General features: G+C 46.1%; 2 protein-coding genes across 2 annotated transcripts; one reads left to right on the top strand and one right to left on the bottom strand.

Annotated features, from left to right (window-relative positions):
* Positions 1–6,927: 6,927 nt before the first annotated feature.
* Positions 6,928–19,887, bottom strand: T265_00593 (hypothetical protein; the record flags this gene model as incomplete). The annotated part of the gene is made up of 4 exons (XM_009164421.1): positions 6,928–7,769; positions 10,092–10,301; positions 15,926–16,161; positions 19,722–19,887. The coding sequence occupies 4 exons, from the start codon at positions 19,885–19,887 to the stop codon at positions 7,662–7,664; spliced, it is 720 nt and encodes a 239-aa protein (XP_009162685.1).
* Positions 6,950–7,525, top strand: T265_00594 (hypothetical protein; the record flags this gene model as incomplete). The annotated part of the gene is made up of 1 exon (XM_009164422.1): positions 6,950–7,525. The coding sequence occupies one exon, from the start codon at positions 6,950–6,952 to the stop codon at positions 7,523–7,525; it is 576 nt and encodes a 191-aa protein (XP_009162686.1).
* Positions 19,888–24,772: the final 4,885 nt, after the last annotated feature.

The raw sequence follows: 24,772 nt of genomic DNA, 5'->3' as shown, positions 1-24,772 counted from the left end.
TGTTTTTTTGTGTTTTATGCCACTTCCCGTAACAGCCGTTATACATAGCCCTTCATATATATATATATATATATATATATATATACAACTAGACGAACCTTATGGTTGTATGGAAGTGAAGCATCAGTGCCTACACTAATGTTGCTGTCTTTGATGATGATGATGATGAGGCCCGCGCACATCTCGGACAGTCAGTACAGCTGGGGGCTCTGGAATTTCACATGCGGCTCGTCTACCTCCGAGACCTATTTGTATATCGGACCCGTTTACGTAATCTCACCTCTAATTTGACTTCACTGGATTTGATGGGAGGTACTTTATGAGCGTTCCTTACTACAGCAGTTATATTATTTGCAGAGCAAGGTTCGTGGGTACCCTTGAAGCTGTGATCAACCAGACAGTCAGTTACCAGGATTAGCTTACTTCATTTTCGATGATAATAAGGGAATGTGTCAAAATACTGGAAGCTTGGCTGCGTTTGTTGATCTGTTGATGGGGCCCGCCCAACTACGCACTGATGATATCTCCTGTTTGGTGGTGAAATGTTTGCATGTTGATTGCCAAGCTTGACGAATAGACCAACAGCCACCCGGTCAACAACCATACTACTCCCTTGTCGGTTGACGGGGTCGAAAGCGCGGTGCAGGCACTTGATGCAAGCTAAAGATATAGTCAACGCAACTTCAGCCAGGGTCAAACTCAGCTCTGACTCTTCCGTTGATGAGAACTAACATGCTCAGGGTAATACGAGATGGCTCCCTAGTTAGAGTGCGAATTTACAAACACGAACGTCGGTGGTTCCAATCCGACATCTGCATCTCGACTTTCCCTGTCTAGGTTTGGGCAACCCGGCACTATCCCAGCCGTTGTGCTTCCTTTTGGTGGCATGGCAGTTAGGCACCGAAAGGGTGCTACAGCTGAACTGGGTATGGTTTCCAGACTGGTGCCCAAGGGCTTCCGTACGACCTTAATGTACCGCTTTCGAAGACGGAAATCGCCTCGAAGTACCTTATTCTGTCGATTTTTAATCTCACTCCAGATGATTTGCAGTGCGCTCACCAGGCTAGATATAAGGGCTTCGTCACCTTGGAGGAGTGCACGATGCAAACCATCCTGACCAGGCGCTTTGTTTCGTCTGAGCAGGAAAATTTCGCGCTGGATTCCTGTTGCGGCTTTAGAACTGTTTACGACTGTTCATGTAGTTCCTTTAGAGACTGAATTGGGGGGGGGGCATCTGTTCAGCCCATCTTTTAGGAGGATTGCAGATTAACGGATGCTTTGATGGACAGTTTTCACACTTGGGACCAGTCGATCGGCTTATTCGGAACAGAATATGACCGTTTCCTCCTGCAAAACCTTTCTACCTGGCCAGTCCCTGTCCACCGGCGCTCTCTATAAATCCTTAGTCTTTCCGTTGTTTGTCCTTTTACGGATGCGTCTGCATCATTAGAGTCGTTTGTTGCTGGTAAAATTTTTTCATTGTCGATAAGGGTTGCTGTATTTGAAAATATCCAGTGTTAATTAAGTGGTGTAGATGACCCCCGGGCATGGTATCAAAGGCTTCTCACCTCCGCTTATCCTCCAGTTCGCCATTATTGTCGCTGTGCCGTTTCAATTCTGTAAGTCGTCGAGTTCCATATTGTCCTTCGGAGGTGATCAACTGAATAGCGTTGAATCAACTGGCGTACGTCGGGGGAATGCGGCTTGATCCGCGCCCGCACATTTCCATGGTCATGGTTTGATTGGCATCCCCCAAAAGTTGATGGTGCATTTGAGTCCACGGTTCGTTTGGTGGCTATCAGATACTTGGTGTGAGGGTTTGTGGTGAAATTTTGTAGTGTCTGTAAGCAAATGGTGTTCAGCACATAACTACGACAGTTGCTTTCTTGTGCCTGTTCGGTGGGAGTCATCTTGGAGTTGATCATCAATTTTTCGTGGTGATCTGGGCATTCACACCACCTTCCGGAATCAGTGTCTCTACCAACTGGTGATTGAAGTAGCCGCGGTCTGGACGGAGACCATCTTTCCCTGTTTCCGAACTGCGGTGCGTTAGAGCGTATATCGTACTAAACGCCGTTTAGTCCACTAAGCTGCATTCATCTTATTTCAACCTGTTAATTGAACAGCACAAAGGAAACTTTTCCGGAATTCAGTCCCGTAAAGCCCTAGGACTGAGTGAAACCGTCTTCCGTAGACACCACCAGCGATTGCTTCAGGACTACCAAACACCCGAGGTGTCGCTTGGGCTATGCAGGTCGATGTTAAACGGTTCGAGGTGTATGGCCGAACTGGTATCTTACGTGCGTCTTTCAAAGAAGACTTGCACTGGTAGACAGCGGCAGCAAAATCTAAGCGGATTTCTCACATCACGGACATCGAAAGCCGGCATATGAAACAGCTTCCTTGAATTTATGAGGGGATTACCTCATTACGGCTTACTGGGTTGATGTTTAGACACCGGACAACAGTTACAGTTATTCACAGCAAGACAAGACGCTTATACCTGACGTCGGTCGACATACACCATACTACTGAAAACGAAGTACATGTTGCAGGTATTTGTCCAAGTAGAACATAAGGTTGACGGAAACTCGGGAACTGCGCTTACCTGATGAGTCCCAAGAAGAGCGAAACCGGTCGTGGGCTGTCGAAGAGTTTTCAGCAACCTTGTGAGTAGAGTCCTTTGTAAAAAAATATCCTGTTTATTTCCAGACTACCACTACTGTTACAGCTATTACGAACAGAATTTTTCGTTTCTGCTTGTCAATCGTTCTTCAAGTGACAACTTGCAAATTTTGGGCTTCTTGATGTTTGCGTTTTTCTTGTCAACGATAGTCACAAGTGCACTGTGACCGTACGTCTCCGGCCTAGACCATTGTTTGGCGAAATGTCACGGTTGTACTGAGAAGTATAAACCGTATGACTGTCTGCTGTGGACATTGGGATATTGGATATTGAGTTACCATAATATCCAGCTGAGAAACCGGGAACCACGGTACAGCTGTTTCGCACCTGTTGAGAATCGTCGGCATTATTGCGCACCTCAAAAACTCAGTTTTGAACGAGCGACCTCCCTGTTAACAGTTGAACTACAATTTTTATTAGATTGGGGGTTCTTTTCATGCATTTCACGAGTACACAACCCCTCCCAGAAACAGCATTGCTTGGATATCTCGAGAATGCTCGTGTACAAAACAGATCGGATTTTATTGATTTCGGCATATACCCCGGCATACCCAGCCTCGTCGGCTCTGATGGTGTGGTACGAATGGCGTGCGGAAAAGTCGCACTAGTTGCACTCCAAAAAAGTTGGATACATTAGTGTTTTCGAGTGTTAAAAGGGCCTGAAAGTAGTAAGAAAATTTTTAAATCTAGTTTTTCTTAATTTGAACTTTCGCATGAAACTTACTCCCGACTCTCGGCACACTGCCCGTCCGACGCAAGACAACCTCCCAATGGGATCTAGCCGCAACCTGCTGCGCGGTAGAATTTCGCTCTATCAAACCTGAACGCTAGTACTGCTTACATGGATGACATATGAGTTCGGTTGTGGACCATCTGCATTGGCTAAATGAACTAAATTCTGTATTGAGCGTTCGCAAATGCGCGACCTAGGTGAGAGAGATCGAGTTTCATGGACATATAGATCCCGATGTAGGGACGAGACGAACACCGGCACAATGTCCGAACACCCTGGACTACCTACGTTTGCGCAAGTTATGTTCTAATCAGACCCAGAGCAATGCCAAACTTTGTCACTGTTTCTAAATCAATCAAAAAATGATCAGGTTCGGATGGGTAGCGATCAAATGAGTGTCTGTTCAACAATCCAAAGATCGATAACTAAATTCTGCGGCTGCTGTCTATGATACGGATTTGAATACCGCCCCGTTCCTGCTGTAGAACAGGGAGGACTTTGTTGCTTGTGTCTCGAGAACCCCATCGAACACCGATTGCGACTACTGTGCTTGGTCTTTTAAAGTGGCATATTGATTTTCTCGGCCATCCCTGTGGTGTACATACTAAAACCTTTGCTCGATCATGTCAATAGGGGACAAAAATCACCACGTTTAGTCGGCTATGCTTAGCTTTTGACCTATGACCAGCAGATGGCCGAAGTGGTTAGAGCGCGGATTACTAACCTGAAGGTCCGCGGTTCGAATCCGACCTCCGCCACTCGACTTCCCCTGTCTAGGCTTGGGCAACCTGGCAGTATCCCAGCCCTCGTGCTCCCTTCGGGTGGCATGGCAGCTAGGCACCGGAAGGGTGCTACAGCTGAACGCTTTATCTTTTTTTTTATGACCAGCACAGAATCGGGTTGCTGATGAACTATCCAGACTTCTGTTTGCAAACCACGAAAAGAATGATGATCTGGAGGAGACGAAAGTTATCTTGTTCGTAAACAGCGATTATTAGGTCGACTTGAAAGCACACATGACTATATAAAATACAAATCTATGCGAGAATATCGCTGATTCCATCAGAATTGCTGCGTGTTACTTGTGCATGCGGCCGAAAGTTGAGCGAGGATTGCTTGGTTATGCCAGAGGGCCCAGTTTCACCTGAACTTGTGTATGTTCACGCCTGTAATCTTTGAACAAAACTGCAAATAAGTCATTTCTGTCGATGGCCGACATTGAAATCCAGTATGGAAACCGCTGTTTGTGATTTACGCATGCCAGCATTTGCACGAACGGGCGAATTCAGCCCCTTGGGTATGTAATGCGACCAAAGTCAAGAAACGATATCGATATTGTGGGTTCATGGACAACGGTACCATCACAAAAGAGGAACACGGTGGATGAGACGTGCCTCTACATTAGGTAGTTTGAATCTCTCCTGTCTAGTAAGATTACTTCAACAACGGTGGTTAACTGGCCTAGATGTCCTGCAGGGCTCCGCTTTCCAAATAAGGACTGTTTCCTCAATCTTGAAGCAGTGTTTCTCTGGTTCTTTGGCACTAATGACATCAGACACTAACTCAGTCCGTACGATTCGACCGTTAAAGGTATGGTTGCAGTTGAGGCACGGTAGGGTTCGCTGATTTCAGCCTTGGTAGCCCCCGAAACGCGTCATATAGTGCAAAAAGAGGACACCTACTTGATTTAATGCTTGGAAGACGAGTTCGGACAAGACTCAGTGAAGCCTCCGTTAATCCAGAGGGAAACTCATGCAAACATAACAAGCGGGACAGAGAAGCCTGGATGACAAATACGCCAGTTCGTTTACGAATTCCGCCTTCACAGCAGAGGGACCATGCCGGGAATCTATAGCAGTTAAACCTACGTATTCGTCAGGAGCCATTTGCGATGTTCTTCCCAGTAAGTTTCCCCGAAATCGTTGCTCTCGCTTACCATAATGAGGAACACGGATTTCCTGTACACCTATGAAACGCTTTCAAGAAGAGAAACGATTTTGTGTCCTCCTTTAGACGAGCTCACATTTGGTATTGTTTACCCTTCGCTGAGAGTTCGTGCAACGGGATGTTGCTCGCCTAAGCTGACTTTTTGCCGAAACAAGTTTGTTGACCTTCATGGCCAGGAGCTGCAGCTGAACGAATAAACAATTAGTATCCCCTTTCAGGCGTGTCTAGACAAGCTGAGTTATGGGTTTTCAACAGGTACAGCGGCAGTTAGTACACATGTACCTTACTGTAGTAGCTGATTCGGTGAGTTGGAGAGTTAGCGCGTGTGCGTGTCCGTTCGTCGTTCCACCATTGATCTGGCGAGTGACTTGAGTGGCTGATTGGGTGTGTCTGATTGGTTGGCTCGCGTGAGTACTATGGGTTGACTGGATATGTACTCAGTTGTTTGCTTACCCACCACGAAAGAGGAGCAGTTGGCCGCGTGTACACAATGCACCGTACTTACGTGTTCTTCCGACTTACTGTGAACTACAATACTGGCGACGGGGATGGTATCCGAACCTACGCGGGGAAACCCCAATGGATTACGAACCTCACATCTGTATAGGTTTTTAATGGAATCCTCCATAGTGTTATAGGGCACCGCAACCGGAGGAGTGCAGTGGGGACTAAGTATTGCAGTAAACTTTTGAGGGGCACCATGGCGGTTGTGCAACAAGAATTGTGTTTTCCTGAGAAGTCGCGGTTTGAGTGACTTTGAAACAGCAATCCAGGCCAAAGTTACGGTTAGGAGTTAGCGGGGCAGCTTGAAGAGGCAGAACGGGGCGACCTTCTTTCGACATAAGGAATCCAATAATGTAACATAGAACTTCAGCCCGCGACATCATCGTGAGGGCAGACGGCACAGTGAGAACGGTAAATTGTGAACCCAATCTGCTGGTGTAATGACCATTTTATTTCCCTTCATGGTGTGAACAGACATGAATTTTCCAACAAGTAAATGTCAGTTCTATTCACAGACCCATCCTTCCAAAAATAAGTTAAATTGGAATATTTTCCTATCATTATGTTCAATATTTAGACATTGACCTGAAACCAGTGGATTGGTTCATCTGATACCAAACGTGTCTGAGAGCTGGTGTGCCCACTTCAGGCTTTTAAGAGTAAATGAATTTTAGTTCCAATGAAGTAGACTATTCGACTGAATGCCAAGCGTACATGAGAACACTTTTCGCATGCAGATCACTCCAATGGATGATTCCATCATCGAATTTCATGTTGCTATCACAATATATATATATACCGTTCAGCTGCAGCACTCTTTCGGTGTCTAGCTGCCATGCCACACGAAAGACGCACAAGGGCTGGGGTACTGCCAGATTGCCCAAGTCTAGACAGGGGAAGTCGAGTGGCAGAGGTCAGGTTCGAACCACGGACCTGCCGGTCAGTGAATTCGCGCTTGGTCCACCTCGCGCACACCAGCCGTTCATCACCGATTATCGATGGGTCAGCTGACCTTATCGATTTGATTTGAACTCTCAGTCGTGATCCAACCCGAAAGGCCGATAATTTGGCAAGGACGGCATGTACAGAACAGCGTACCAATCGGGACTGTTGTCCATATTCTACAGCGTTGGACAAAAGCCATTATTAAACTGGGCAGTTTCGGCAAAGGCAGGGACGGTTAGGCGCATTTCAGATCCAGATATTCGATCTTTGATTTTGGATCTTCGCTCCAGCAATGTCACCACGACTTACATTGAATGCCCGAGCGATCCAGATGAAACTCTGGGGATTCGAATGCCCATTTTCGTACTACTGTTCAAAAATATGAACCGGTACTTCTCGTTTCAAATCGAAGTGACCGACTACAGTGGCACCAGAAGGCGATTTAGAGCCAGCAATTTCAACAGGGTCACAAGTATTCGGGATTTCACCACTAACATGCCGCTGGTGCTTCATCCCGGTTGGAATACGGTTGTATTCGATCTCCAGCGTCTGATGGAATACTGTTACAGACAACGATTATTAGAAGTGAATCGAATACGCGTGAACGCCAATTGTCGTCTGAGGCGCATTTACTTTTGTGATAGACCCTATGCGGATTCCGAGTTGCCAAAAGAGTACAAGTTACAACTGGTACCAAGCAACCCAACTTGACCAAAAGAAACACAATCAGGATAGATTTCAAGTGAATTATTTCCCAAGTCAGACAGATGAAGTATAAGTTATCAGTCAAACAGGACTATGTGATGATAGCGAAACACATGCATGCGATTGACTGCATGAAAACCACTCATTTCCGCAGGATTCCTCCTTTTTTGTTCCGTTTTGATTTGGACTTCTCCAGTTCGCGAGCAAGTTTCCGCTGCAGCTCCATCCTCCGCTGTTCCTCAGTATGTGCCTGTAAAAACAGGCACGAAAGCAACAGAATAAAAGCCACCACATTTAAACATAGTCCGGTTAGAGAGAACAACTTCATCGTCTTTTTTTTAATGGAACCAGGTGCGTGGTTCTTGGAGAAGCCTTCAACACAAAGTTGGCGGGTAGTGGTGGCACTGTATAGCTCACAATACAGAAAGTAAGTGCCTCTAACAGAAAATACGGACCAGGGTACGATCGAATGTTCCAATACAAGTTCTACCATATGCAGAGTATATATACATTGTGTCAGTTCTGCTGGCGACCGCAGTGAGTTCATATGTGGACTATTAGAATGACGGGATGTGTAGTCATCTCATGACAGCTGGACATGGGTCCCTTTTTCCGGTTCGTTGCTTCCCGCAGTTCTGCAACAGTTTCAGCGTCCACACCCGCATAGCTGTTCGTTTAGGTGGAACTGAGTGGTTCAGTGAGTTAAAATTCAGTTCAGTTCATCAGAAAAAACAACGTACCAACTACTACAGTTCCGTTTGCTGACAGTACGACACACGAGTGGGACATGAAAGAATTTAAGGTAATGGCCTAACTAGATCAATGGTCCGACAATGCCCTCGAAAGATTTCCATATTGTCTTCCGATATTGACAGGTACTACCGAGACCAAACGAAGAATCCATCTAAACACAAACTTAGCCGCTTTTGAAGAAATTAAGTATACAAGAATTGGAACAAACAGTTGAGCAGGTAAACCCACTATCCGGGTGATGTTTTCCAAGTAAAAGATATGCGTACTAACAGATGATTAGGGTCTAAAATACATTCGTGGGTAGCAAAAAGGCCTCCTGCGTATACACTCATTGTTTAAAGTAGCCTTTACGTGGAGCAGACTCTCTTACGGCGTTCGCCTTGCCTTAGACCGTGATGGTTTTGTTTTACCTCGGCAACATAAATTCACGTGTTCTTCCACCTGAACGAGCTTTCGAATCAAATAGCCACTTCCAAAATATCACTTTCTCGGGAAGTATTAAGTCAAAAAACCGTCATCTGATGTTCCTACAAGCGAAGACATTTTATCGGTCCACACGCTTTAAATAGTGTAAACAGTAGGAGGGTCAAAACAGCTAACCATCTCATCAACATAGGGATATTTTTCCCCATTCTTTCCTTTGCATGGGTCGTCGTCTTTTTTACTTTGTTGATGCTGTAACTGGATTCCTAAACGAGGAGAGTTAACCTTAACTTACCGGTCTATTTTTACTCGCCTCGGTGAAATTCAGCTTGCATACTGGTGGCACGGAAATCCGGTTTTCAATGGAAGGACGGTGAGTAACTGCCAAACAGGGTTACATACAGCCACACATACCGAGTTCATGGAGGACAGCCGAGTCAATCTTCAGACTGTTCGGAACATCATTCAAGACATTTTTGTGAATGAATTTAGGTCCTATACCTTTTGGAGATCATTTCACCAACACCCAGTTGATCGGAATGGGGGGGGGAGTGATTGTTCCCTGTGGCAAGTGATTTTTCCATTTTCCGGGCTTTTTTGATCCACCAGCGCTTTGTCAATCAGTAAGCCTTTCATTATTCGCCGAGTATCATCATATTCGTCCGTTGCTGGTGTAGTTCACCAAGTTCCAATCAGAGCTGCTGATCACGACGAGATCCAGTGATTGTTGAGCTGTACGAGCGACTCCAAGAAGACAGTTTCGAAGGCCGCGAACATGACTTTCTCAACTTTGTCCACCCAAACCTCGACCATCGTACTCGTCGTATCCTGGAAGCTTCTCAAACAACTCAACTCGATAATGTCGAGCTAAGGAGATGCCTTTCAGGCGATGAACTGGTGTGTTCCTGAGGGGGAGTGAATACATACGCCAGCGTGCACGCTGTCGCGATCGGAGTCCAACGTACTCCAAGACGAATGACAATCCCGAATCGAAGCTCTTTGACGGTAGGTGAATGCCGCATGTTTCAAATGAGTCCACAGTTGGTTTGCAGATGGTGTCCTTCAAGTCACTAGGTGCCTAACTGCCACGCCACCTGAAGGAAGCACGAGGGCTGGGATACTGCCAGGTTGCCCAAGCCTACACAGGGAAGTCGAGAGGTAGAGGTCGGGTTCGAACCACAGACCTTCTGGTCAGTAAATTCGCGCTCTAACCACTTGAGCCATCTCGACTCCCCCCATGTGTGAAATACTGACAAGGTATGCATTCAGAGAGTGGAGAAAACAAGGTACGAACCAAATTTATTAATCACACAAGGGATTTAAACCGGTCACATGGACATATGCATTAAATCACAAAGAAACATTGTATGTGAAGTGAAATAGAAAAGCGACTTACATTGGTATCAACTAAACTCGTTGAATCGAGTGTGGTGCATTGTTCGGCCACAGACAGATGGTAGTCTGAAAGAGAACAGCTTAGCTGACGGATAAAGTTCAATTCACCAGAAACAGGAAACAGTTTGCGACAGGCTTCTTCCAAAAGTTTCTGAGCTGGTGACGACAAAGTCAAGGCATAGTCTTGTTTTCTAATGCAGTCAGTAGAGGGCTATTGAAAAGGAATCAATCAGAGTGCATGAATCGGGAGTATGAACAACGCGCCGGTATATCAGGAAGCTGTGAACGAGTTCGAATAAAACAAAAAAAAGTCTGTTCAGCTGTAAAACCCTTTCGGTGCCTAGCTGTCATGCCACCCAAGGAAAGCACGGAGGCTGGGATACTCTCAGGTTGCCCAAGCCTAGACAGGGGAAGCCGAGAGGCAGAGGTCGGATTCGAACCACGGACCTTCCGCTCTAACCACTTGCGGATATCGCAGTCTGATGTACAATTAACCAAATTTAACGTCATAGTATACTAGTCAATATCCTGAGTCACAGGAGACGAATAAGCATGATCACTGAACCCGACCTTGAATCCTCATAAGAAGAGCGTTTAAATACACCTAGACTATCCACTTAGAAGACTGGTCCACCTAAAGACAGGGCGTGTACATGAACTGTCGAATCCAGTGTAAGTAAACTCATTAAAGGTTTTATACACGAAGTGTCCAACAGGTCAAGTGTATGGGTCACCAAAACAACTGTGTTCCTGACATGAGTTCATCCGTAATTAGCACATGTCTTGGAGCAAAAGACCCGCATCGTTCAATAAATCAGAGGATTTTAACAGAGGTCTTCAGGCTCTCCAATTGTATCACAAGGTGTGTTTCAGTGTCGTGAATCAGGATCGATGATAGCTATGGGAGGCATGATGGTCAGTCTAATCAGACAGGTTGTCCTTTAATTGGTTTCTCAATGGGTGGGGGGGGGGGTTAATGGTAAATTAGTGTGTTACCAAAAGATTAGTCCCCGCTTTGTGATTCCAACCAACTGCTATACAGAAATCCACCCAAAAAGTTAACTTTTCCAGTAATGACTACTTATACAGCATAGAACTCTCTCTCTCGAGAGAGAGTTTTTCAAAGATGGCTCTCTTAGTCACACTGTGTCAGCTGTTCTGCCATATGCACAGTTGCTGTCACAAACACGCAGCAAGTGGCGTCTGGCGTTTCATTCTTCATGAAAACGGTACTCGAACAGGACTGTCACGAATCGATTCGACCTTACAGAGTTGTTACGGCCTGTGCAGATCCATAACCCATTGAGCTAAACAGGGAGTGTATGTATGACACTTCAGATCCCCCCATACCAGGCTGGTCAATGGGTGAAGGTCCAACACAGTCTACTGGTCCTCCAGGTTGGGGGTTTGGATATGTCTGATTACCTGTTCCTCAAAAACTTGGGTTAATCTTATGGTCTTACACCAAACACTGCTACCTTGTTGTTAAGCTTTTGAGCCAAATACTTTGAATGTGGATCTTATTCGTCCGCCTGTCTAGGTATAGGCGCCATGACAACATCTTAGCGCATATACAAAACCAACCTGCCAACCTGCAAGAAGCTGGACCCTCTGCTTGTGGAGTCTTTTAGCCAACTATATCTAGCCACTGGATTTTCAGCGACACTAAAATTGCTCGAAGTCCGCACACATATCCCTCTCGGTCGAGCACAAAACCACTCGACAAACTGTCAGACTACAGGTGAAAATGAGCATCTACGCGGATAGAGAACCCTGGTGGATCCGGAAAGCCATAGATGTGGAGGAGGTGAGGAACCTTTGGAATGTGCGTAAACTGTTCTAGGTGATACGTGCAACAGCCCGAAAGAGGTATTTGGTGAGCGGAACTATCATTAACAAAAACGGCTCACTTGCCCTTAAAAAATAACGTCTGAATCTTTGGGTCGGACACGTTCGACAACGCGGTGCAGTTGCCCAGCCAGATTCCTGACACAACGTAGTAGCAGTCAGTGAACTTGGGGCCCTCGCGGATTCGGATACAATCGAATGCCGCTTGTCTCTCAAGCATCACCGACTTGCTGATCCTGACGAACATCTACCTAGTCTGCTTAAAGACGGGATTGAAATCCTCGGTCGATGCTTGTCTAACTTATTTGCTTTTTCTGGAAGAAACCGTTTCAACCAAATGGGGTAAGTCAACAGTGGTGCCATTTTCAAAAAGGGTAATTGTAGTGAGTATCGCGGCCATTGATGAATTAGTTTGAGCCCTGTTGTAACTACAAACTGAATCCCTTATTCTACGTCCTCTAACAGAGGACTGGACTATAGAACAGCAAACAGGATTAGCACCAAGAAGAGGCCGTGTGGACCACATCTTTAAAGCCTATCAAGTACCGGAGCAACTGCATGTGTATAGGTGCCCTACAAGATTGGTGTTCTTTGATTTCAAGAGTACCTTATTTCTGTCCGCTGGTTAGTTCTTTTCGACACTTTTGTGCAGCTGCGTATGCTACAGAAGTTGGTGAATTTCAGAACTGTTTGTATTCACATAATTGTGAGAGCGTTTGTGTCTAGGGAGCTATCCAAAGGCCATCCTGCAAGCAATTGTGTCCCGCAAGGGTGAATCCATTTGACGAGGTAGTAAGGTGGACACGATTGTCTCCTATACTATACTATTCAGATCTCTCTGAATGAGAGCCTTGTCGAGCTGGAATAGGCATAATAAATTTTTGGAAAAGCAGGAATAACAAACAATGTTAAAAAGCTGACTGAGGCCATTCAGTCCTACGGAAGGTGCTTCACGCACAAGGTGCAAATGAGCGCTTTGAACATCCCTCTGGTTGAGATGGCTCAGAAGTTAGAGCGAATCTACTGGACGGAAGGTCCGTGGTTCTCTGCATCTCGACTTCCCCTGTCTTGGTTTGGGCAACCTAACAGTATCCAAGTCCTTGTGCTTCCATCGGGTGGGATAGCAGCGAGGCTAGCTAAACTAGGAGCTCAAGGAGCAAAACAGAGTGGAAAGAGTTTGGAATTTTAATGGAGATTTCATTATGTAAGTGGAACCAATCTATGTTGAAGAGCCAAAAAGCACTATGCAGCTGTTTTATCCTTATTTAAAATCTTCAACAGTACGCATCCCACCAAACTCCAGAGCGATGGTTTCGAGACTCAGGGGTTTCGTGAGATGCGCTGATCAGGATTCCCAACAAAAATGAGGCAGCTGTACAGTACTCATCCGCTTTCCAGAATATATTGGCCTCCCTCACAGGAGGAAACCTTCGTTCAAAAACTGGAAATTGTGGAAGTAGCATTAGCTCAAACGGTAATGTGACAAACGAAGTGAACGCATGAACCTCGGAGTTTGTGTCACCTGTGGCGTCAAAAAAGGCATGTCACTTGGACTGAAAGGACTCGGGTTGAATTGTTGTACGGCTGCGATGCTTGGTAACTTTAGGCGGAGGATGTGAGACACCTTCAGTCTTTGACCGCCGATTGCTCAGAACTATAGCTTAAATCGACTGGAACCAACAAATTCGAAATGAAGTAACAATGAGAGGGGTTTTTGAAGAAGCAGAGGGTACGTTCCCAAAGAATACATCCAACAACGCAAATATGTTACGCGTGTCGAGTAACTTCCTACTAAGACAAGCGCTGTTTCCTGAGTCTAGTTTGGAGTGGCAGAAACATAGAGAATTTAACATGGCAGAAGGGAATCAAAGATGCTACGAAAAGTTCGGGTGCCAAGGGTGCTGCCCGTCTCTCAGGACGGGGTGCACGTGATCCTCGCTGTGTTTGGCTGTAGCCAGTGGACGGTATGGCGGATAACTGATGTCAGTGGTGTTCGCGCTTGGTAACTTAGCGTTGGAGGTTAAGGAACTCGGGTGTTCGTGTAAGCTAGCCATAGGCCCTCTCCCTGTTCCACTTTCTTCTTTCCATTATGAGATTTTATTTAAATTAATTGACGGAAGTGGGTTTGCAGTATTTTCATCTGATGTCACAGTCAATGATGATGATTCGAGGGTGGCAGTGTGGAATTTTGACGTACACTCAAAATACCGACTGCTATCTATTGTATGCAGTACGGTATAGTTGGGCAAAACCTATCGACAACCTACCAACTCATTCGATAGGCGTATATTTCAGGCTTCAATAGATCTCAGTTAAATTAAAAGAACCAGGGAAAAAAGTAGAGAATCTTTCAGTTTGAGCGCAAATATGACGGTTAAAGTTTGAAAGAGGCGAAGAAATCTTACATCTATGCAAAACATCCTAACAGTTGGCTGCTTTATTTCTGCAAGCTGGGAATATCACGCTAAAGAAACGAAGATATACAAGCGTAGCTTAGAGGTGTGTCCAAGTCTAACATTGTAACCGCGTAAAAGCAACCTTTATCGTCAGATAGATGAAATCCGAATGACTTATCCCAAGATCTCGAGGGGCTGGACGAAGCAAACAAATGAGTGAACACATTCGTCTGGTAAGGCATGATAATTTACGTGCGGAGGAATAATGACAACACATTTGCGCCAAATTACTGGCCAAGAAAATACACTACCGATTGGCTCTAACGAGAGTGGAACTAGACTTCTAGGATTCCTTGCTTTGGTTTAGACGGACTAGAATAATTACTGGAGAACGTGGGGGCTGTTCAAGTGAGTGATGTGAACACAACTAGTCAGCTAACGAGAACAGAAATTTTAAAACATCTGAAAGAGTTGCTCGTCAAAAGGTTCTATGACAATTATTTTTTCTCTCTCAACCGAACCGGATACTCAAGTACTGTTTCCCGGTTGCACCTGACAGCACTGTACAACTGCATCCAGCCCTGTGCCCGCAAGACCATTGGGATCGATACCCTGCCCGCTACTTCTGCTCAGAAATTCAGGGGTATGTGAATGCATGTTTCACATAAGTGTCCAAAATAAAACTAACCACCTGCTCTGGGTCACATCCGTAGCCTGACCTTTACTATAGATAGCTTCTAGGCTAAGATTTCAGGCATAAAGAATAGTACTTGGTTTGAAGGAATTCTGTATGGGAACGGCCGTTGCGTAGACATTGAACGCTCGGTTTCCCCTTTATTGGAACCGTAAAGAGTGGCATCCAGCACTTGGCTCCCACCACACTGCGGAAACTTTACTTGAAAAAAAACAAATGGAGTAACAAACGCATGCAAATTCAGCGAGGGGCTTGGTACTACGTGTTAGGTCAAATTACATGATCACAAATTAATTACAGCCCCGGAATGGAGCTTCTTACGGTAAAGTCGCCTGCTAATGGAGGCCGGAAGGGGTGTATGCGATAACAATATGGGTGCAGTGACAGACTTACATAATGACTTGCCAAATGTTCCTCAATCGCGCTCAAAGAATGCATTGCACGGTCCGCTAAAATTCTATTTTAGCCAAAATTCTATTACCAAACTAACGAGTGGCTTACCACTGGAGCCTTTCTCTAGTTTACCGGTTGCGTAGGCTTTGCCAAGTTTCTTTACTGTTTCCAACAGTAGCCGTTCCCGGTTGCATGATGCCTCAAGCGCTAGGGCTAGTGGCAAAACCAGGTGACGCAAAACCTTGGGTAAGGATTCATTAGATAAACAAGCAGAATACCGTTGAAGCGGCACCTCTGTGCGCACTGATCCGCCAGGACAATCGGGCATCATCCAATGCACATTCGAATAAGAGACACAATTCGACTGGGCTTCGCTCCACTATTTTTAACTTCCCACGAAGGCAGTCTCTGATACTTCCAATAATATCCAAATTAGTGACTGATATGTGAGGGTTAAGACTCTATCGAATCGAGAGATCAGGGGCAATGGTGTGAAAAACGAACCTTTAGTCGCTTCACGGCATCGCTGACATTCAGACGTTCTAGCCATACTTCTTTCTCGAAAAGTACAAAAGTTACACCATCTCCGACAGACTCTTGTTTGCAACCATCACATGCACATTTGACGCGTGCGTCCAGGAGGTGAACTGTGATTTCGTCATGATGGAACAAATCCATAGCCGAATGGGGGGAATTGGTAGAGCTTTTTGATAGCCGTAACAGGAAGGACAAGAGCAATGCTTTTTTAAAAAAAATGAAAAGGTATATGAGGGATTTGGATATAAATGATGCTGCTCAAGCATCTAAACTGAATGATAACTGTGAGTGTACATTCCATCGGACTGACACGTGAAATTTACGTGCATGAAGGAGGTAAGCCCGCTTCGGCAAGTTCCGGAAGCCACTCCATAGACCAGGAGCCACTGAGGCGTGTGTTTAAGTTATCCGTAATCATATCTCGCGGCACCTTTCTGGAAATCCAAGCTAAATGTTTTGTGGAGGCCAGATTGGAAATTTGTGTATGGACACCTGGAGGCAACGGTATCCCGCCAAATCTGCTCTAAAACGATGGGTTGTAGCGTTCTTGGTCCAAAACGCAACATTATAAGGATACAAAATAACATAAAAGCAGAACAGGTTGGAAGAAGCATGGCAACCGAGATTATGTCAGGATGTCTAAGCCTGAACAAGAACAGTCAAAAAGCCAAAACTGCATTTGAACCACGAACTTTAGAAACTCCATGTCGATATAATAATAATCGTTCAGCTGTAATACCCTTTCGCTGCCACGCAACCCGAGGGAAGCAATAGGCGTAATACACTGCCAGATTGCCCGAATCTAGACAGGAGCAGCTGAGATGTAAAAATGTTGAGCTTGAATCACGGACCCTTCGGCCAGTAAGTTCGCTCCCTAACTGCGGGGCTACCTCGAGATATATACGGCCCTGGTTGCATCAAGGTATCCAGTAAACCAATCTTGAAATCAGTTGGTTCCAGGATTACTGGTTTATGAATACCTTAGGCAAGAAACACCCCAATGAGAGGCACCTATGCATTCGAGAAACTTTTACATTCTCAGAGGATCTAGTGCTGGAATTCTCATGGGAATTCGGAGCATTCCAGCTAGACTGGTCATACAGCATTAAAAAGCTCTGCGAGACAAAAACAATTCTCCTAGATGTTGGCTACCTCAATAAGTAGTGGGTTTTCACCTAATATTATTGCCTTTTGACTCAAGCTGTCGGACGTGTGTGAATGAATCCAGGTTGCTGAGGCACCAGTGCAGCACTGTGTCCTGAGACTGTGAAGGCCAACCGCCGGTAATTAATACTAATCAACCCCGTTTTCTCAGGTCAGGGGAGCTTAGACTATAGAGAAGAATGCTGGTAGCTCAGGTGACATAGAAGGCCAACCGCCGGTAATTAATACTAATCAACCCCGTTTTCTCAGGTCAGGGGAGCTTAGACTATAGAGAAGAATGTTGGTAGCTCAGGTGACATAAACGGTCGTTGGTTTGTTCGCTGAGCTGAGCAATTTGACTGCAAACGTTTCATCACCAGTCGGGTGACATCATCAGTGCGTTGCACAAACACCAACCCATTACTACGCTCCACCACGTTCCCTAAGCACACGTTTAGTCATTATTTCAGCGTTTGCATCTGTGACGGATCTAAAACGAAAGCCAACATGCGTGTGCCGTGTTAACAGTTTTTGTCTCCGATGGTTGTCACTTGACCTTTGTGAAAAGATCCTGCTCACGACTCGAAGACTAATGACATACTTGAAACGTTAAAAATGCGTCCGAGTTATCGATAATAAACTATGCTTTCCTTGTCTCACATGTAGATACGAGAATTCAGTATGAGTATGTCGGATGATTATAATAATGCGAAGACAACAATCATGAAATTCACCCCGACACATGAACTAACGTAAATAGGAGATGATGTACTGAGTAAGGCTTCAACTGTAAGAATGAACGCGTCGATGTTGTTCTAGAGAGGTAGCTGTCGTACTGACATTCCGCCGTTCCAGCCAGATCTGGGTGTTCGGTGTGCTCATTAGATTCAGACAGACTGAGAACAATTGTATTCTTAACCATGAAGGGGGGCTAGAAGCCGAGGGAATACAGTTTCGACCCTTTCGTCTCCATGAGCACTGTGTGCAGAGCGGGAGTTGCAATTTAGGAGGTCGACTTCTACCAGCAGTGGATAATTTGATGACCTATCACTTAGCTGCAGCATGATTAGACTATTGATGGTCAACCATTATGGAAACGCAACTCCAAGGATTGAGCGACGTGTGTATTGAAACAAACGTTCGAGTGGACTACACTTGGTGGCCGTACATAACACTGACCAGAAGCTGTGTACAGCATTAGGAAGTACCGATTCCCAATGATATGGCGGCCGATCGTGAATTTTCAATGCCAAGCTTAGTTTTCCAGAGGATAATGTTGAGATGCTCCGTCTGACTGAACTATAAGCAAATGTGAGTCATAGTAACACTTTTCTCCATCACTGACATCGATAAAGAGTTATAGCTTGCAGCAACACTAACCAAGCGCAATGGGGATCATACGGTCCCTCATCCAGGAAGGCGAGCAGCACCGACAGCGCACAAGCGTCTCCAAATCTCTAACATATCCCTCTGCCAGACCAGATATTGGCGACTTCTCTGCTCCCACCACTCTGAATCGGGCGAAGAAGACGTTCCGAGACGACTGCTACTCTCGAGTCAGTGTTTGACGAGCCGCCATAAAGCAACGAAGCACAAGTGACGCCGGGGTCAAGCTGACCCCTGTTATTACCACACACGACGAGCCCCTTTTTCGAAAGTGGGCACTGCCATCGGGTCTCTAGTCGTCTGGAGCAGTTCCCTTTTTCCAAATGCAGGCAAACAGATCAGACAAGCGCTAAGGACTTTATCCCCACTTTGAAAAATGCGAGTGGGAGATAATCCGGACCAGAAACTTGGTGGTGCTTCATGGACCTCCGAGACAGTAGGAGGTTCCACGGTGACCATCCAGGGTTCTACGTCAGCTGTAGCCTCCAGATGAGTGACAGTTGGTGGCTATGATAACAGTTGATCGGAGTGTTTGGCTCAACGGTTGAGGCATTTTTGTACAAGATGGCCGCTCCATTTTGATCCCTGATGGTTTCGCTCACCGGTGGTTTTCTGGGTGTAATAACGGTATTTTCTCAGCTTGGTTCCCGATCTGAATCTTCCGGCTTAGCGTATTTGTCAAAACGACAATGTGATTCATCACATGAAACAAGGTTAAAAAATACATGTGCTGTGCGTCGTTTATGAAATCATTCAGCCGTAGAAACCTTTCGGTGCAATAAAAATAAATAAATAGTTCAGCTGTAGCATCCTTTTGGTGCCTAGCTGCCATACCACACGAAGCATGCACGAGGGCTGGGATACTGCCAGGTTGCCCAAGTCTAGACAGGGGAAGTCGAGAGGCAGGGGTCAGGTTTGAACCTTCCTGTCAGTAAATTCGCGCTCTAATCACCGAGCCATCGCACCCCCATTGTTTACAGTGTATACGGAGATTATGAGATCTTCTTGTCGTAGTATGCACGCTGTGGAAGCACCGGCGGACAGCGATTCTCCGAAAGTAGGTGTTCAAGGCAGTTTCTGTGAATCGGAAACAGAAGGAGAGCTCATGAGCCGAAGCCCGATAAGCATGGTTGTACAACACCAATATAAGTCGAGCAAACAAGCAGACCCCGTATACTACACTGGTCGCCCTTTGGAAGAACACCGTCCCTGGTGCATCATGACGTGCACGAACCGGTCAGTGCTACTGGTGTCCCGTGAGGCTGGTGAGCGTGTGCAATGTTGCTGTCTGGGGGCTGCGTCCGTCGTGCGATATTTGGTAACTTGCTAGCTCCGAGGCCTGAATGCCCATGTGTAGAGCCAGCGTCTTTGTGGTAGGTCCACCACTGTGTGGTAACCATCCTGGCAAGGTTGCCAAGTATGTAGTTTGCTCGTTACGGAAGCGCCTAGGTACAGTGATTCTCCGAAGACAGGTGTTCACGACAATTTTTGTGGATGGAAGACAGAAAGAAAGATCATGAGATGAAACCCAATACGCAAGGTTGTACATCATCAATGCCTACACATAAATCAATCAAACCGGCAGTCGCTACACACTCTCAATCCGCATTCGGCAGATACTGAATCGTGGTCGGTTATTGGGTCTAGATTTTCGGCCAATCAGAGCTCGCCGTGATGGTTGTCTGGCAAGCGACCCGGATTCACGGATTCACGGATTGATACACAGGATCGAGGATACTGCCCAAGTTTCCCGGGTCACTTTTGTTCTTATCGGTCGGTGGCCGTCGTTCCCCTGAAAGGCACAAGTGAAAAAAGGGTGTAGCACTGCTCTTTACATTCTCAGCGCGAGCCAGTATGCTTGCCAGCGCGAGGATTTGCAAAAAAGTGTCTAATAGTGCTTTAAACTGGGTTCTAGAAGGAGCGTGAACAACCGTCGGAGGAAGGTCATTCCACGCACCTACTACCCGAAGTGAGAAAAATTTTTGCCTAATGAATGTATGTGCTCTGAGTTTGAAAATTTTCCTACTATGTCCCAGCCGTGTGTTTGTTGGGTCAACGGTAAAAAACCTGTTTGCCAAGCTTTGTTCAAACAGGGCGTAAGTAAGGGTCCCCTCGGAGGCGACGATACTCCAGAGGAAAGAGATAAAGCATCGCGAGATGGGTTTTGTAGCCCGCGGATTTAAGCCGACAACAATTTTCGTAGCGGCTGGCTGGACACGCCCAATGAGGGTGACGTCTTTCGCGCTTCCTGAGTAGACAACTTGGTTGACGTGTTCCAGGAGCAGTCGGTCGTAGGCTGTAGGACGTTGATTTGAGTGATACGGGAGAAGGTGCGTAAAATGCTGAATGCCCTTTTGGCTCATTTTTCATGCTGCAGCGAGAAGAACAAGTTTGATGAGGGCCAGATACCCAAATTATTTTTGGCGTCTATCCTCATGACGTCATAATAATAATAATATGTATTCCCAACTAGTGGGTAGCATACCGTCAGGCATGAGCATAGTATTACAGTCAGAAAAGGAGCATGACTAATTGGGGTTGCGATTAATGAAAATTTCCTGGAAAAGGGACGGTGACGTAAACAGTGGTCACTAACGAAGTAGACTTCATCACACCTGAGGTGGCATGGGTATGGATCTAAAATTGCAAGGACTCTTTATCTCCCATGGAGAACATATCAGATAACACAAAATTTGGTCGTTAGCATACTTTCTCACCATGCATGGCAATGACTCTCGCTGGGTCTATTTCAACTTACACACATGGACGCACTTTTTGTTATTCAGAGAAAGGTGCCGGTCCAACGAACACTGTTTTGCAGCGTCTACATCCATTTGGAGGGTACTGGCATTGGAACTCCAAGATTTCATGCCTTTTGCAAAAAGCGGACATGGACTTGCAAGAGCATCTCGATGGTCGCTGTCGTACATCAGAAACAGCGGTGGTCCCAGGTCAGAGCATTGAGGAACTCCAATGGAGACCGATGCTGGAGAAGAGTAAGTCGAGCCTATTCTCACTCGGAATAGTCCGTCTGATAGGAACGCCTTGATCCAGTGTAGGATTGTCCGTTGAATCCCGTAAGACCCGAGTTTGTGGAGCAGCGGGACGTGTGGACTCCCATCAAATGGTTTTGAGAGGTCGTAAATTATGGTATCCGATATAAGTCCCTCGTCCTTAGCTTGGGTTAAACTGTCCATAAACACGAGCATGCTTGTCACGCAAGAACGGTTTGGGAGAAATACGTGTTTAGCTACAGATATTAGGTCGCTGGAATTAAGGTGACCTGGGACAGCTTGCTTCAGAATGCGTTCCATCATCTTGCGCGGCACGCTAGTGAGGCTTATATGCCTGTAGCTGCAAAGCGGTAGTCGGTCACCAGGTTTGGAGACTGGCGTGACAATTTCTTCCTTCTAAGCAAAGGAAAGGCGGTCTTCGTTGGGCGACCAGCAAAACACCAGGTATAAATGATTAGCCAGCATAGACGACGTAACCCTCAGGATCCTTGGATAGGCCTCGTCGGGCCCCAACGCGCAGAATGGGCTGATCCTGTGCAAGAGTTGACGGATGTTCTCCACCGTGAAGACTAAGTCGGTTAGAGGCTGTTCGTAGTTACTCCTTGACGAGAGTGAATGTGACGAGTACGCTGAGGCTGAATATGGACCTGCATTATGTTGTCTCTAAATCTCAGATACCACTGTTGTGTCACTCATGGGTTCTCCGTTCTTGCCCCTCGAGGAGAACGCGGACGGCTTGTTTCTGCGGCGATGTCGCATGTATTCGAACAGCACAATTTTTTCCTACCGAGGCCCAGAATGGTGGCTTGTTTCCGCCTGTTCTATTGGCAAATTTCTGAGTTACACCGGTTCCGCATTTTACGAAACGCCTGCTCATCTTCTGTATCTACTGTGGTCGAATTTTTGGAAAAAAGTTGAGAAGTCGCCCAGTTCTTTCATGCAGCCTGCGACTCAGGCGGCTGCATGCTGGTTATTTTGCGTCGAACATCACGTCAGCCTNGTGGTCCCAGGTCAGAGCATTGAGGAACTCCAATGGAGACCGATGCTGGAGAAGAGTAAGTCGAGCCTATTCTCACTCGGAATAGTCCGTCTGATAGGAACGCCTTGATCCAGTGTAGGATTGTCCGTTGAATCCCGTAAGACCCGAGTTTGTGGAGCAGCGGCACGTGTGGACTCCTATCAAATGGTTTTGAGAGGTCGTAAATTATGGTATCCGATATAAGTCCCTCGTCCTTAGCTTGGGTTAAACTGTCCATAAACACGAGCATGCTTGTCACGCAAGAACGGTTTGGGAGAAATACGTGTTTAGCTACAGATATTAGGTCGCTGGAATTAAGGTGACCTGGGACAGCTTGCTTCAGAATGCGTTCCATCATCTTGCGCGGCACGCTAGTGAGGCTTATATGCCTGTAGCTGCAAAGCGGTAGTCGGTCACCAGGTTTGGAGACTGGCGTGACAATTTCTTCCTTCTAAGCAAAGGAAAGGCGGTCTTCGTTGGGCGACCAGCAAAACACCAGGTATAAATGATTAGCCAGCATAGACGACGTAACCCTCAGGATCCTTGGATAGGCCTCGTCGGGCCCCAACGCGCAGAATGGGCTGATCCTGTGCAAGAGTTGACGGATGTTCTCCACCGTGAAGACTAAGTCGGTTAGAGGCTGTTCGTAGTTACTCCTTGACGAGAGTGAATGTGACGAGTACGCTGAGGCTGAATATGGACCTGCATTATGTTGTCTCTAAATCTCAGATACCACTGTTGTGTCACTCATGGGTTCTCCGTTCTTGCCCCTCGAGGAGAACGCGGACGGCTTGTTTCTGCGGCGATGTCGCATGTATTCGAACAGCACAATTTTTTCCTACCGAGGCCCAGAATGGTGGCTTGTTTCCGCCTGTTCTATTGGCAAATTTCTGAGTTACACCGGTTCCGCATTTTACGAAACGCCTGCTCATCTTCTGTATCTACTGTGGTCGAATTTTTGGAAAAAAGTTGAGAAGTCGCCCAGTTCTTTCATGCAGCCTGCGACTCAGGCGGCTGCATGCTGGTTATTTTGCGTCGAACATCACGTCAGCCTCGTGAACTTTCTGGACAATGGTCCTATAGAATTCTTCCATTGAAAAAGTCTCGAAAAGTCTGCACGGCAGAAGTCTGGAAACCACATTTAAGGTTTGGGATTTCTGGCCCAATAGAAGATAAAATCAAAGGTTAACAAACGGTGGCCGCTATGTCCCAGTGGAGCGTTAATTAAAGTGCTCGCTTGCTTCCTTTCTGGCGTAACCCTTCCACGTGGGATCGGTCATCAGGCTCAGTAAAGATACTAGTAAGCAGAGATTGCGTCAGCTTCGTTGGCGTGATTTTTCCGGAGAATGACCCCCGGATTATCATTTTTCTCTCCTTTAACCGCCTGTCCACTAAAGACACTGTGGTGGTGTTTATTGATGCGTTAGAGAGCTTTATGACTTTCCTCCCAGCCGGCGGATCCGGGACGAATAGTGCGAGGTAATCGCTCAGCGAATGAATTTCTTTATCAACTTTAGTCCAGGTTGTTGAATTCTTTGTGTTTGAATCCTCCAGTGCCTTAGAATAAAGCCCCAGTTTTGCATCGAGTATCCCGAGTAATGCGAATAACCGCCTCAGTCTTTCTGAGTCAGCGATGGAGATTGAGTTTGGTTTTTAGTTGCTCTCTTCTTAGCTCCGATATGTATTGCACCCTTAATGAAGAGGCAACTGGCGCGGAACCCCAGATCAGGAGAGTTATCTAATTGGCTTATCTGGTAGTCCTCTAAGCCCGTTCATTTGAACCTTACAAGTTTAGCATTGCACACCACATTTACGTTCGACGAATAGCCACTTCGCCCACACCTGTTTGGTCTATCGATGGCTGCAGAATGCAATCGGTATAAATCGATGTCATGGTTAAGCATGGATGCAAAATAGAAAGTGAGCGCGAAATAACAGGGATTATCTCTTAAATGTTGTGTTAGAGTGGTGGTTTGTGTGTACTCTGTGAATAGACTGAAAAGAGAAAAAATTCTTCCACTAATTTGCACATCGGTAATACGTAACCGATTTCGAACGTACCGCGCAGCATCTTTTCCAAAAACAAAATATGCGCTCAGACCGAACCAGGGAGTATGTTGCTCTAAAATGGCATGTGTACTTTGTAATCTTTGAAGTCAAGATTCGAAAATAGTCCGTAATACACGAAGGCCAGTTCAGCACGTTTCACGTGTTTTCGAACAGCGTTTGATCCGATTAAATGCTCGTCACTGT

Source organism: Opisthorchis viverrini (genome assembly GCF_000715545.1).
Source record: "Opisthorchis viverrini unplaced genomic scaffold opera_v5_6, whole genome shotgun sequence".
In the NCBI taxonomy this organism is placed as follows: domain Eukaryota; kingdom Metazoa; phylum Platyhelminthes; class Trematoda; order Opisthorchiida; family Opisthorchiidae; genus Opisthorchis; species Opisthorchis viverrini.
This window is presented reverse-complemented; position numbering and strand designations above follow the sequence as displayed.